This window comes from Chiloscyllium plagiosum, chromosome 22, assembly GCF_004010195.1.
Source record: "Chiloscyllium plagiosum isolate BGI_BamShark_2017 chromosome 22, ASM401019v2, whole genome shotgun sequence".
NCBI lineage: Eukaryota > Metazoa > Chordata > Chondrichthyes > Orectolobiformes > Hemiscylliidae > Chiloscyllium > Chiloscyllium plagiosum.
The window spans coordinates 17,357,856-17,374,100 of NC_057731.1; the positions used below are offsets into that span (position 1 = coordinate 17,357,856).

Consider the following 16,245-nt stretch of genomic DNA (forward strand, 5'->3'; position numbering starts at 1 on the left):
AGTTTGACTTTAGGCCGAAGCTTTTATGTTTTAGAAGTTACCTGTACAATGGAAAGGGGAGTAGTCAGACCTAAAAGCTGAAGTCTTGTTTGAGTCAGTTCAGCAGTGGGCTGTGTTGAAACAGGCTGCTGGGCTTTTCTTCTGCCCTTCTAACTTTGACCTGTGTTTCATTTTTACTCTGTGTTTTAAGTGGGTGTGTTTATTGGGACTGTTGTATATTTTCGGAACAGCATAATTAAGTCTAGTTTGGATAGGCTGAGTTCTGTAAGTATTCTTCATTCTGTTCTTTGTGTTTCATTCCGTAATTTTGCGAATAAGTTTTTGTCTGTTTTAAAACCTGGTAGTCAATCTAGTTAACTTACTCCGGGCTATTGTCATTGCACACTTACCGAAACAAATAGCAAAGTTGGCTGCTTAAGAATGTTTTGAGTGGTCTGGCCTAGTCCATAACAAAGTGAGCTATCATGTATGCCAGAACATTGGTTGGGGTGCCTCAGATTTCCTGCTGCATGACATTAAATATCTGCAAATCTGATCTCATGCAAGATTAAGTCATGTTAGTGCTTTCAGCACTGCATGAAATAATTTTGTATTCTCATTTGTGACAAAATTATATCAAACTTTTCTCCAGGGCCATTACAACAGACTGTGTCCTTTGCAAATAATGTTTTCTCAGAGGTGCTGATTCCTGTGTGGGTGCACCACCACAGGGGGACATGCTTATCAGATAAGATAGAAATATCAGCACTTTTTAGAGCATTCTGTTAGTTAAGTAGTTAATTATTGTTCACAAATGCACATGAGCAGCGATGAGCGCACGGTCCAAACTCTGCTCAATTACGCAGAAATACTAAACCTGGGATGGGGATTGGGGTATGTGGGAATTGGGGTGTGTGTGTGGGCCGTGGTGTGCAACACATGCTGGTGTATGGGGAGCAATCAGTGAAAAGAAAAAGAATTTCTGGCTCAGCAGCAAATTTGAGAATTAGTATTCTTAATGTAGAGGATCTGTGGATTGATGCCCACAGGTTTTTGAGAGGATGTCCTCTGTTGATTGATGTTTTCTTCTATGAAATTTGAATTACAATGAAGCAATCAATCTGTGTACACCTCAGGCAACATCTATAAAAACTATACCTATTTTTCTGCAATATTAAACTGTATGACAGCTCGAATTGCTCTGATCTCACAAAACATTACTGATCCCTTATATAGATGGAGGCTATATAGAGTATAGAATATACAGCACAAAAACAAGCCTTTCAGCCCAACCAGGCATTGTTAAGATTTATTCTTCATTTGAACCTCCTTCCATCTGTCATCATCTAAATCTTTCATTGCAACCTTCTATTCCTTCTCCCTTGTAGGATTGTCTGGTTTGCCTTTAAAATGCATCCATAGTATTTGCTTTAACCACACCCTATAATAGCGAAACTCACATACTTTACCCAAAGATTGGTGAGAAGTTAGTTCTGAATTTCTTTTTCAGTAGCTTGATCAATTATAGTAGTTATGGCTTCTAGTTTTTGCTTCTTCTTACAAGAGGAAACATTTTGTTTTCACTCTATCAAAATCTTTGAAAATTTGAGACTGCTTTTGAGTCTCACATCACCTGTTTGTAATGAGTACAGGGATCCAGCCTATGCATCCTTTCATGATATTTATACTCCTGCATTTCTGATGTCATCCTGGTATATTTTCCCTGCACCTTCTTCAGTGCCTTTACATCCTTTAAAAACTTTAACAATGACAAATGCACACATACTGTACCTATGGTCTAAACAAAATTCATTACAGGTTTGGCATATGTTCTCTTTGATCTTCTGTACTTTCTAACATCCTATCAACCATCATGTCCTTCCTTGCCTTGTTAGTCCTCCAAAAATGCAATACCTCACACTTTTCTAGATTAGATTCTGTTTAGCATTGTTCTGTCACCTGACCATCCCATCATTTTCATCCTTGCTATTTACCAAACAACCAATTTTCGTGTCATCTGTGAACAATTTCCTGCACTTATATCTAGTTCATTAATGTAGACTGCAAATAAAAGGGACGCAGCACCGGACCCTGCAGTATACAATGGACATAGGCATCCCAGCACAAAATCAATCTTTGACCATCACTCTCTGCCTCCTGCTACCAAGCTAATTTTGAATCCAAATGTCAAATTGTGTTGTAAGTCATGAGCTCTTATCTACTTAACTAGTCTCCCATGTGACAGCATTCAAAAGCCTATGATTTCAACTGTACTACACTCAAATAAACATCTTAAAATCTCTTCAAAAAGCTCAATCAAACCTGTCAGACATGATTTTTCCAGATAAGACCATGCTGATTATACTTGATTAATCCCTGTCCCCTAAATGGAGATTAATTCTGTGCCTCAAATGATTTTTCCAAACATTTCCCTATCGTTGATGTTGCAATTAGTGGCTTATAATTACTCGGGTTTAACGCACACACATACCATCTGTGTCCGTGGATTTATCCAACTTTAAGCCAGCTGAAACTGTTAATACTTCCTCCATTTCAATTGTCATTTGTTCAAAAACGCCACAGAGCCCTCCATCATAATCTTTCCCTATAATGAATACAGATGTAAAGTACTCATCTATGTCTTCCAACTCCACATATAGTTTGCCAGTTTGGTCATTAATGGACTACACTCTTTCCTTGGTTAGCCCTTTGTCCTTAATAGTATTTATAAAATGCATTTGGATTTTTCTTTATTATTTTATTTATAGTGTTTTTTTATGGTGCCTCTTTGTTCTCTTAGTTTAAAAAAATCATCCCCGCTCTGTACTACTCTACAGCTTCTGTTATTTTGAGGCCTTGGTATCTGTATTAAATTTTCTTCCTTTTTCCTAATTTAATCCTGTGTAACATCCATGGATTCTCTGGACTTGCTTGTCTCACCCTTCACTTTTATAGGAGCAAGTTTGCCCACGGTCTTGCTCATTGTTTTTTGAATGACTCCCAATGCTTTGATATAGAGTTTCATATCAGTAGCTGCTTGCAATCCACTTCCACATCCTATCTTATCATGTTAAAATCAGCCTTCCACCAATTCATAAACTTTAATTCCAGTCCATCTTTGTTCTTACCTTAAATCTTACTGAGTTTTGGTCATTATCACCAAAATTCTATCCCGACTGACACTTTTACCACTTGCTTCATTCGTAAATTTAGGTCCAACAGTGCCCCACATCTTGGAGGACTTACTACATACTGGCTTAAAAAACTCTCCTGGATACGTTGTAAGAATTCCAACACTCTGTCTTTAAAGTCTACAATTCATATTAAGGAAACTGAATCCCTCTTACTACCCCATTATTTTTACATAGGTTTAATCAAGGCATTCAAGACGGAATTAGATTGTTATCTGAAAAGGAAGGTGGGGCATAACTGAATGGAGAAGGTGGGAGAATGGGACTATGTAAATTGCTCCCACAGAGAGGTAGCAAGACATGATGGACTAAATGACCTACTACTGTGCTGTAATAATTACGTGAATACAAGAGAAATGTTTAGAAAGAAATGTTTCTATAACTGCTAAGTCAACAAATTTAAAGTGTGGGAGATAAATAGGGAAGAGAGCAGTGTAAAAGTCATAATATTTTAATTTAGAGATGCTTGTGTTTTATGTAACTGTGCTCTTTCATAGCTTCACACACTAAATAATGAGATAAAAAATGTAGAAAGACACTTGGAAGCAAATTCTATAAATCTCAATAGAATTGAAGACTTAAAGAAGCAAATGGGGTATGTATCCTTTCCTTCTCATACTAATACTTTCTTAATGAGATTTTATTTTAAATGTTAACTTTTTCTGCTTTCATTATTCTTCATCAGTTACAGATATGTTCACAACATTTATGAACATGGTCAATATTTTTGAAAATGATCATAATAATCAATAAATCACTCAGATAATTTATATCAAGCTCTCATATATTGTGACAGCAGATACCTTAAATTGAATATATTAAATTGAATTCTGTGAGGCATTCTGCTTTTTCCTGTAGTTTGGTACCATGTTTTCAACCGTATTCATGACTATTTTCATGACCCAGTTGTTGTTTATGCTGAATTGATAACTGTTACCTTATCTCAGGTCACCATGACTCCATGTTGCAAGTCCTGTTTCCTACCTTATTGAAACTACTTGCAGAAGTCATGATGCCAGCATGTGGCATAGGATCACTTCCTGATAGAAATGGCAGCTGATGTTGTTGAATTAGAAGGCATAAAAGAAGAATGTTTAGATGCCTGCATATATGCCAAATCTTTTAGTTCTAGTTACCTGTTAAATTTATTTTTCAAACATTAATTATTCACTTTACTTTGGAAAAAAAAGACTCTGCTTCATTTAATTGCATGGTCTAATGACACCCTCCATGAAAAAATCAAATAATTTATTTTATTTTGGTTAACTTATATTTTTGTCCAGGAGATATTGTCTGATTGAATCCTTCATATTTTCAACAAGTCCTGAATACTATCAGCTTCTAATGTCCTAGTCCTGATTTTCCATCCCCTGCATGTCCACTTGACATGGAAAAATGGTATTGCCCTGCATGTGAGCTGCATCAGAGGTCTCTCAATTTTCTATGAGGCTTAGGTTCAAGTCCCACTTATTCTAGAACTATGACTTTTTAAAAATCACTGTTGGCATGTTAGCATTGCAGGCTTGGCCAGCATTTGTGGCCCATTCCTATTTGCCCTTGTGAACCTGTAGGGAGCTGCATTCTTGAACCACTGCAGTCCATGTGCTGTAGATGTACCACTAATGCCTTTAGGGAGGAAATTCCAGGATTTTGAACAGGTTGAATAGAAAATATCTATACTTTCAATTTGAAAACTGTTGTGGTGCAGTGGTAGTTCTGTGGGCGGCACGGTGGCACAGTGGTTAGCACTGCTGCCTCACAGTGCCAGAGTCCCGGGTTCAATTCCCGCCTCAGGCGACTGACTGTGTATAGTTTGCACGTTCTCCCCGTGTCTGCGTGGGTTTCCTCCGGGTGCTCCGGTTTCCTCCCACAGTCCAAAGATGTGCAGGGCCAGGTGAATTGGCCATACTAAATTGCCCGTAGTGTTAGGTAAGGGGTAAATGTAGGGGTATGGGTGGGTTTCGTTTCGGCGGGTCGGTGTGGACTTGTTGGGCCGAAGGGCCTGTTTCCACACTGTAATGTAATCTAATCTAAAATCTAATCTCTGAACCATGAGGCCTGAGTCCAAGTCCAACCAGTTTCAGATGTGTGTAATGACATATCTGAATAGGTTGATTAGACAATACCTGTACTCAAATGATTTGGTTCTAATGATACTTGAAAACACACTTAGTTGATTTGTCAGGTTTTGTCATTCCAACATAATGGTGCTGCCCCTATAATCAACCCAGGTTAGGACACTAAGACATTTCGGCCCCAATGATATTAATTTACAAAGTTTTAATTTATCTATTTCAAAGAGAGAAAATATGCAGGGACAATAATGTAAAACTATGAAGAAGGCAGCAATATTATCAGGAATGCATTCAGGAATAAGTGGGGTAGGGGAGATCACAATCATCCATGAGTTTACAAGTTGCTGATTAGGAACTGTTGCCCTACTAGATTCTAATATTCATACCTTTATGTTTATGTACTTAGGGAAACAAAGAGACTTCTCAATGTTGAAAAGGAAAAAGATCGTACTCTGATAACAAACATTTTGAAGGTCTGGAAACAGATAAAAAATGTACGGATTTTAAACAATTACATCTGTACACCAGTAAAGCTCCAATTGCAAGAGTAAGTTTATTTTATTATGCTAATCAGAATTAATTTTTTGCATCAAAAAACCTAAAGAAACAACTTTTCCAAGTTTTTTGCAAAGCAGTTTAAGGTTTAGACTTTACAATTACAGTGCAGACTTATTAAAGTTGTGTACAAACAAATTTAATTTCCTGAAAACAACTTGCAGTTACTAATATTCATTTAGTAGTACAGAACATTTTAATTGCTGAAAACAGACACATTTTGTTGAAGCTTTTATGACTTGCAGTCATCAGGATATTATCAAGTATACAAACATAAAGGGGAAGCTACAATTTAATGTGTGAGAAGCAAGTGCTGATTGGGTGGCACGTAAACTCAATTTGGTAGAGTCATTATCATGACACATGACCAGTTATATAATGAAGGATAGTCAACTGCTAAGATTTATTTAAATATAAACCAGGCAAGTTGACTATGATTCATCAAGATTTGGAGATGCCGGTGTTGCACTGGTGTGTACAAAGTTAAAAATCACACAACACCAGGTTATAGTCCAACAGGTTTAATTGGAAGCACACTAGCTTTCGGAGCGACGCTCCTTCATCAGGTGATTGTCAGGACAATCACCTGTTGAAGGTGCGTCGCTCCGAAAGCTAGTGTGCTTCCAATTAAACCCGTTGGACTATAACCTGGTGTTGTGTCATGATTCATCTAGGCATTGTGATGAGGAATGAACAGGATAATGCCTACTGTTATTTTGTTAAGTTGAAACAGGTACAATGTGTGCGATATATTCTTTTGGTCTGCAAAAGACCAAGCCCTCCCACAAAAAAGGACAAATAGCTACTTAGTTGTTTTGACATTGGCAACTAGACCAAAACGTTTGGGCATGTTGTGTCCAATTTTTCTTTTACTGGCATGGATGTTTTCTTGATTAAAAAATTGAATCCTTGGAGTCCATTCATGCTTTTGATGTTGGCCAGAACAAATGCTGAGGGCATTGTCCTGCTCTGGTGTATGCAAAGTAGATGCATCATGACATTAATTAGTGGTGGTGTGTAATGCTCATTTGAAATGATATGTAGTGCTTATTCGAAATATAAGTTACTGTTTTTTCTTAACTCTTAGAAGATCCGAGGATGTGCAGGTTAGGTGAACTGGCCATGCTATATGACCCATAGCGGTCAGGGATGTGTAGGTTAGGTGCATTAGTCAGGGGTAAATGTAGAGTAATAGGATAGGGGGATGCGTCTGGTGGGTTACTCTTCTGAGGGTCAGAGTAGACCTGTTGGGCCAAATGACCTGTTTACACACTGGAGGGATTCTATGATTCTAAGATCAGGTCTAGATTGCTGATAGAAGATAGTCCACATTCATTTCAATGAATATTAACAATCCTTTATTAAACATACTTGTATACAAAAGGTAAAAAAGTAAAAGAGGATATTTCTGGTATTCCTGTTGACTCGGATCCTAATTGGGGCTCATTCTGGAGTAGGTGGGACCTCTAAAATGGGATGGATTATATCTGAACCAGAGGGGTACTAATATCCTGTGGTGGGAGGGGGGTGTGTGAATTTGCTAATGCTTTTTGGGAGTGTTTGGGATGGGAACCTGAATTGTAGCTGCAGTGTAAAGGGCACTGAAGGTAGTGAGGTAGTAAATAAGGTTTCAAGGTCGCAAGAGTGTACTAGCAGGCAGGAAGGTGGTTTGAAATGTGTCTACTTCAATGCCAGGAGTATCCAGAATAAAGTGGGTGAACTTGCAGCATGGGTTGGTAACTAGGACTTTGATGTTTATGCCATTTTGGAGACATAGAGGAGGGACAGGAATGGTTGTTGCAGGTCCCAGTTTAGATGTTTCAGTTAGAACAGGGAAGGTGGTAAAAGAGGGGTAGGTGTAGCATTGTTAGTCAAGGACAGAATTACTGTGGCAGAAAGGACGTTTGATGAAGACTCGTCTACTGAGGTAGTATGGGTTGAGGTTAGCAACAGGCAAGGAGAGGACACCCTGTTGGGAGTCTTCTATAGGTCTCTGAAAAGTTCCAGAGATGTAGAGGAAAGGATTACAAAGATGGTTCTGGATTGGAGCAAAAGTAACAGGGGCATTAACTTTCCAAATATTGACTGGAAACGCTACAGCTTGTGTACTTTAGGTGGGTCAGTTTTTGTCCAATGTGTGCAGGAGGGTTTCCTGACACTGTATATAGATAGGCCAACAAGAGGCGAGGCTACATTGGATTTGGTACTGGGTAATGAGCCAGGCCAGGTGTTAGATTTGGAGAAAGGTACACACTTTGGTGATAGTGACCACAATTTGGTTACGTTTACTTTAACGATGGAAAGGGACAGGTATAGATCGAGAGGCAAGAGTTATAGCTGGGGGAATGCAATTATGATGCGATTAGGCAAGATTTAGGATGCATAGAGTGGGGAACGAAACTGCAGGGGGTGGGCACAATGTGGAGCTTATTCAAGGAATAGCTACTGCATGTCCTTGATAAGTATATACCTGTCAGAAGGGAGGAAGTAATCAAGCGAGGGAATTGTGGTTTGCTAAAGAAGTTGAATCTCTTGTAAAGAGGAAGAAGGAGGCTTGTGTAAAGATGAGACATGAAGGCTCAGTTAGGCTGCTTGAGAGTTACAAGTTAGCGAGGAAGGACCAAAGGAAAGAGCTAAGAAGAGCCAGGAGGGGAAATGAGAAGTCGTTGGCAGGTAGAGTCAAGGAAATCCCTAAAGCTTTCTATAGGATTTCAGGAATAAAAGAATGACTAGATTAAGATTAGGGCCAATCAAGGACAGTAGTGGGAAGTTGTGTGTGGAGTCTGAGGAGATAGGAGAGGTGCTAAATGAATGTTTTTTATCATAATTCACACAGGAAAAAGACAATGTTGTCAAGAAGAATACTGAGATACAGGCTATTAGATTAGATGGGATTGAGGTTCATAAGGAAGAGGTGTTAACAATTCTGGAAAGTGTGAAAATAGAAAAGTCCCCTGGGCTGGATGGGATTTATCCTAGGATTCTCTGGAAAGCTAAGGAGGAGTTTGCAGAGCCTTTGGCTTTGATTTTTATGTTGTTATTGTCAACAGGAATAGTGCCAGAAGACTGGAGGATAGCAAACGCTGTCACCTTATTCAAGAAGGGGAATAGAGACAACCCAGATAATTATAGACCAGTGAGCCTTACTTTGGTTGTGGGTAAAGTGTTGGAAAGGATTATAAGGAAGAGGATTTGTAATCATCTCGACAGGAATAAACCTCACAAACCTCATTGACTACTTTGAGAAGGTGACCAAACAGATGGATGAGGGTAAAGCGGTTGATGTGGTGTGTATATGGATTTCAGTAAACTGTTTGATAAGGTTCCCCATGGTAGGCTATTGCAGGAAATATGGAGGCATGGGTGATTTCGTGGTTTGGATCAGAAATTGACTAGCTGAATTGAATTGAACATTGTCACGTGTACCGAGGCACAGTGAAAAGCTTTGTCTTGCGTGCAGTACAGGCAGAGCACATAGTCAAATAGCATAGATAAGTAAATAATAGGTAAGCAGTGGCAAAACCAAAACACAGGTACAGGCGAATGTTAAGAGTTTGTGAGTCCATTCAGTAATTCTAATGACAGTTGGGAGAAACTGTTTTGAAACTGGCTGGTGCATGTGTTCAGGCTTCTGTACCTTCTCCCCGATGGTAAGGGCTGTAGGAAATCATTGCCAGGGTGGAATGGATCTTCAAGAATGCTGGTGGCCTTTCCTTGACAGTGGGCCTGGTAGATGGATTCTGTAGGTGGGAGGTTGGCCGTTGTGATTGTCCAGGTTGAGTTCACCATGCACTGTAACCATCTCCGATCTTGAATGTTACAGTTGCCATACTAAGTAGTGATACATCTAGACAGAATGGTCTCGATGGCGCACCTATAAATGTTGGCAAGGGTATTCACCGTCATGCCAAATTTTCTCAGCTGCCTGAGGAAGAAGAGTCATTGTTGGGCCTTTGTAACCAGTGCGTCCACATGAAGAAGACAGAGGGTGGTGGTTGATGGGAAATGTTCATCCTGGAGTTCAGTTACTGCAAAGATCAGTTTTGGAGTTCAGTTACTGCAAAGATCAGTTTGTCATTTTTATAAATGACCTGGATGAGGGCATAGAAGGATGGGTTAGTAAATTTGCAGATGACACTAAGGCCGGTGGAGTTGTGGATAGTACGGAGGTATGTTGCAAGTTACAGAGGGACATAGATAAGCTGCAGAGCTGGGCTGAGAGTTGGAAAATGGAGTTTAATGCACAAAAGTGTGAGGTGATTCACTTTGGAAGGAGTAACAGGAATACAGAGTACTGAGCTAATGGTAAGATCCTTGGTAGTGTGAATGGGCAAAGAGATCTCGGTGTCCATGCACATAGATCCCTGAAAGTTGCCACCCAGGTTGATAGGGTTGTTAAGAAGATCCATGGTGTGTTGGCTTTTATTGGTATAGGGATTGATTTTCAGAGCCATGAGGTCATGTTGCAAATGTACAAAACTCTCGTGTGGCTGCATTTGGAATATTGAGTATATAGCTCTGTCGCTGCACTATAGGAAGGGCATGGAAGAATTAGAAAGGGTGCAGAGATTTACCAGGATGTTGTCTGGTATGGAGGGAAGGTCTTACGAGGAAAGGCTTGGAGAGTTGAGGCTGTTTTCATTAGAGGGAAGATTGAGAGGTGACTTAATAGTTACATACAAGATGATCAGAGGATTAGATAGGGTGGAGAGTGAGAGCCTTTTTCCTTGAATGGTGCTAGCTAGCAGAAGGGGACATAGCTTTGAATTGAGGGGTGATAGATGTAGGACAGATGTCAGAGGTAGGTTCTTCACTCAGAGAGTAGTAAAGGTATGGAACACCCTGCCTGGAACAGTAGTAGTCAAGCCAACTTTAGAGGCAGTTAATGGTCATTGGATAAACATATGGATGATAATGGAATAGTGTCGGTTAGATGATCTTCAGAATGGTTTCACAGATCGACGCAATATAGAGGGAGGAAAAGTCTGTATTGTGCTATAATGTTCTATGTTCGAATTCCATGTGATCTGGCAGTATGACATAGCTCCTTATGCATATGTTCAATAGTTGTTCTTAGAGTAAAGGTATAGTTAACCCATTAAATCTGCATCTTCCTTCAATATTTTTCACTGAACCCTTTTTAATCACTAACCATTAATGATTAATGTTTAACTCTTTACTTTCACTTTACCTATCCCAAGTCTCTTTCATCTGAGGCACCAATTTCTAATAGCATTCTTTTGGAGGAAATGTAGGATATGTTAGAAGGTGAATACATCAGTGGAGTATAATGAGGGCTTCTTGCAGCACTTCATCTTGGTCTGTGATAGTTTCACTGATGTGAATGTAAAAGCATTAAAATCAATCAAAAGAAAATATATTCATGAGACAATTCTCCCCCACCACTTCAAACTATCACAGTGTTTTTAATTAGAAGGTGATAAGCTGAAATATTCCCCTTTGCTTTTACATTGCACACTGCTGAAAGGTTAAAGTGACAGCTTGAACAAAGCTTGAAGTACCTTCAGCTTCTATGAAGAACTTCACAGCTGTGTCATCCATGGCTGCTGCTATAATGGAGGAACCATTCAACACTGTCTTCAAGAATACCTCTGTTAGATAAAAAGAAAAATGAAGTACTTCTAAAGACAATTCTGGAGTCAAGGAGATAAAGGCTACGCTACTAATTTTTAGGATGGGAATCTGTTTCATGTCCAAGTTACTCCTTCTGTTATATAAGGTAATAGTTTTGAAAAGGTTAATGTTGAGTTCATTTAATCTTGGGTGGAGAATAGAGGAGTCAGCTTTCGATCCTGATGGGGTCAGATGTGTCATTCCTGTCATAGTAATTATGTCTAACCAGCCAATGTAATTTGCCTTAACAACAAGATGGAGTTAATTGCAAATCCCTCTTCTTATTAAGACTCACTATTGTTCATTCTCTACTACTGTTAACGAGACCTTAATAGGCCCTTGGACGCAGTATTGGAGGGGCCTGGTGTCAGCACTCTATCCAACAATTAGCAGGCAACAATTAATAAGAAGAGGGATTTGCAATTAACTCCATCTTGTTGTTAAGGCATATAGCATTGTTTGTGAAACCAACCAGTGATTGTAACAATGCTCTAAACATCAACTCTCCTACTCCTCGGATGCAGCCGGACAGGCCTGGCTTTTCCAGTGCCACACATTTTAACAGTGATTGCAACAAGGTCAGCCAGGTGGTCCATATAGAATACGAGTTCCCTGATTGGGGCAGTTAATCTGGTACAATTAGAGAGCTCTGGCTGACAGATATAACAGGGGTGTCAAAAGTTCTGTTCACGCTGATAGCTGGCTCTGAGAAAGCCAGACCAGTGACAAGTAATATCCATCTGTAAGAAAAGGGGCAAAGAGAGAGGAAAATATGTCCTGGCGAAATTTGCGTACAACAGTCATCTTTGAGTTTGGGTAAGCATTTATGCCATCATGCTGTTATTTCAGAAGCTTGACTCATTCAATTCTACCAACAAAGACTGAGCCCTGTATCTATAAACAATGCTTTATTTTTTCTGGGCAATTGACATTGGAGCAGATGAAAAGCAATGAGTAAATCTCCTGACCCATAGCTTTTGCAGTTATTAGGAGCATAACTTTCCTTCACATACCAGATAATAAAACCTTTCAAGAGTTGACAGATTTAGTTCAGCAATATTGTGACTCCAAGCCTTCTCTAATTCTAGATGCTACCTTTTTCACATAGCAATTCAAGAGCCAGGGGAATCTGTATCTAGATTTTTGACTAAGTTAAGATGACTGGCAGAAGAATATGACTATGGTTTAATCCTGCATGAGATGCTGAGAAACTGTTTAATATGTGGAATGAATGGTGTAACCTACAAAAGCACCTACAGAAGCTCAAATGGACTTCAAACAGATACTACTGGATTTATCATTGAAACATGTGGCAAGTATAGCATATGAGTTGGGGTATACCAATGGAAATGGACACCCTCGCTAGTCTGACTGAGTTTAGGGAACACCGCTTGAGTTAAAACAATTGCATAGCCTCATTCAGGACATATCTTCAACAGAGGGGTTCTAGGTTTGCTCACAGCAAAAACCCATAACAAAATTGAGTCTTGGCCAAAGGGTTAACATTTTCTACAGGATCTAGGCTGATAAGTATAGCAGTTGCTGCCAGTTTATGGACTTAAGACAGCAAAAGAGTCCCACAAGACCTAATTTAAGTGACAGATCACAGGCCAGTATCCAAGATAGTGCACACCGTGGGAAGTCAGCCAATACCTGGTTTGGAACAGTTAAATTGCTTAGTAACATCCAAATCAAAGCCAATCAAAATAAACGTTTGGTTATATGGTCACCTGGTTCTAATGGAGGTCAATGCCAGCACAGCCATTTCAGTGATTACAGAATGAGGCTTCAACAAAATTCATTCTGGACTCCAGCCCTTAAATTTGTGTAAAACTTTGGCTAGACTGAGACCCAATACCGGGGAATCTTTATAGATTAAGGGTACAACTTTGGTTCTGGTCTTTTATGAAAAGCAGCTGGTTTATTTACCACTGATTGTAGTAAAAGGTTCAGGCCCAAGCTTGATGGGGCACAATTGGTTGAGATTGGCTCAACATTTTTTGATCTGCCTGTGTGAGTTCTAATTAAATGCCTAGAGATTTTACAGGAAGGAAGATCTAGAGACTGCCAGATGAACCAAGGCCACCCTGCATGTTGTCTGGGAAGCAATTCCATGATGCTGCAAGGCCCACTGCCACTTGCTTTATGGGCAAAAGTGGAGGCAGAAATCAGAAGGATGGAAAAAGAAGGAATCATCAAACCAGTCCAGTTTTTGAAATGGACAGCACCAGTCATATTGATAGTGAAGTGCAATAGATCAGTTCTCCTTTGTGGGCATTAAACAAATGGTAAATAGCTTTTCAGAGCTGAATAAATGCCCAGTCCTTCGCATTGAGAATTTATATGAAAAGCTGAATTTATATGTGGGGCTGTGCTTCATGAAGCTGAACATGAGCCGTGCATTTTTGAAATTGTGATTAGGTGAGGATTCCCAGAAGTATGCTACAATCAATACCTACAAGGGCTTTTACCAATATACAGGACTGTCATTTGGAGTATCATTAGCTTCTGCAGTATTTCAGTGGATGAGGGAAAACATTTTACAAAGTCAATCCCATGGATAACATGCTCATGACAGAGGACCAGTAAGCAGCACTTGGAGAACTTGGACACAATCCTTAGACATTTCTTCCAGACAGATGTATGGTATCCCAAGTGACCTACTTAGAGTCATAGAGATGTGCAGCACGAAAACAGACTGTTTGGTCCAACTTGTCCATGCTGACCAGATATCCCAACCCAATCTATTCCCACCTGCCAGCACCCGGCCCATATCTCTCCAAACCCTTTCTATTCATTTACCCATCCAGATGCCTTTTAAATGTTGCAATTGTACTAGCCTCCACCACTTCCTCTGGTAGCTCATTCCACATATGTACCATCCTCTACATGAAAAGGTTGCCCCTTAGGTATCTTTTATATCTTTCCCCTCTCACCCTAAACCTATGCTCTCTAGTTCTAGATTCCCCTACCCCAGGGTAAAGTCTTTGTCTATTTATTTAATCCATGCCCCTCATGATGTTATAAACATCTCTAAGGTTTATAAGACGCCTCAACATCTGACGCTCCAGGGAAACAGCCCTGGCCTATTCAACCTCTCCCTATAGCTCAAATCCTCCGATCCTGGCAACATCCTTGTAAATCTTTTCCGAACCCGTTCAAGTTTCACATAATCTTTCTGATAGGAAGGAGACCAGAATTGCATGCAATATTCCAACAGTGGCCTAATCAATGTCCTGTACAGCCGCAACATGACCTCCCAACTCCTGTACTCAATACTCCGACCAATGAAGGAAAGCATACCAAACGCCGCCTTCACTATCTTATCTATCTGCGACTCCACTTTCAAGGAGCTATGAACCTGCACTCCAAGGTCTCTTTGTTCAGCAACACTCCTTAGGACCATACCATTAAATGTATAAATCCTGTTAAGATTTGCTTTCCCAAAATGCAGCGCCTCACATATATCTAAATTAAACTCCATCTGCCGCTTCTCTGCCCATTGGCCCATCTGATCAAGATCCCGTTGTTAATCTGAGGTAATCTTATTCGCTGTCCACTACTTGGGCTACAGAGTCGAGACTGGGCTACACCTGTTGGAAAATAAAGTTGAGGATCATGATTAGATTCCCTACAGTGTGGAAACAAGCCCTTCGGCCCAACAAGTCCACACCGACCCTCCAAAGAGTAACCATCCAGACCAATTTCCCTCTGACTAATGCACCTAACACTATGGGCATTTTAGCATGGCCAATCCATCTGACTTGCACATCTTTGGACTGTGGGAGGAAACCAGAGCATCCGTAGGAAACCCGGGCAGACATGGGGAGAATGTGTAAACTCCACACAATGCACCTAACACTATGGGCAATTTAGCATGGCCAATCCATCTGCTCTGCACATCTTTGGACTGTGGGAGGAAACCAGAGCATCCGTAGGAAACCCGGGCAGACATGGGGAGAATGTGTAAACTCCACACAGACAGTTTGCCCGAGGCTGGAATCAAACCTGGGATCCTGGTGCTGTAAGGCAGCAGTGCCAACCTTTGAGCCACCATGCCGCCCAATAGTTCCCTGGCTCCCGTGTATGTACTGGAGTTTAGGTTTTTTGATTACATTACAGTATGGAAACAGGCCCTTCGGCCCAACAAGTCCACACCGACCCGCCGAAGCGAAACCCACCCATACCCCTACATTTACCCCTTACCTAACACTACGGGCAATTTAGCATGGCCAATTCACCTGACCCTGCACATCTTTTTGGACTGTGGGAGGAAACCGGAGCACCCGGAGGAAACCCACGCAGACACGGGGAGAACGTGCAAACTCCACACAGTCAGTCGCCTGAGGCGGGAATTGAACCCGGGTCTCAGGCGCTGTGAGGCAGCAGTGCTAACCACTGTGCCACCGTGCCGCCCACAAGGTCTTTCCTTGAGTTAGTTCATATGTAACCTGGCCTCCATCCTGCTACCTTTGTATCAACTTTTAAAAAAGGGTCAGCTTGGAAATGATTGTGCAGCCAAACCATTGCTTTCAGGAAAGTGAAGAAACAGCTATTATCCTCTAGTGTGTGATCCCAAGTGAGATACGGTATTGACATGCAATGCCTTCCTGTATGGCACTTGAATAGTATTACTCATGGGTAGCCCAATAGTGAGGAACACCCAATAGCATATACATCCAGGACTTTGGCTAATGCAGACCTTAAATAAGGCCAGGTAGAAAAGAAAGGTTTGGCAGCCTTATTTGAAATCAGGAAGTTCCAACAATACCTTTAAAGATGTATATATGTAATAATAACAGACCACAAAC

At 40.5% G+C, this 16,245-nt stretch overlaps 1 protein-coding gene across 1 annotated transcript in view; it reads left to right on the forward strand.

Annotated features, from left to right (window-relative positions):
- The window catches only part of LOC122561384 (coiled-coil and C2 domain-containing protein 2A-like), a 268,528-nt gene that overhangs the window by 92,848 nt on the left and 159,435 nt on the right, over positions 1-16,245 (forward strand). Inside the window, exons 14-15 of the mRNA XM_043713148.1 lie at positions 3,668-3,765; positions 5,652-5,792. Coding sequence (XP_043569083.1) covers positions 3,668-3,765; positions 5,652-5,792 — 239 coding nt within the window. The remainder of the gene's footprint in view (positions 1-3,667; positions 3,766-5,651; positions 5,793-16,245) is intronic.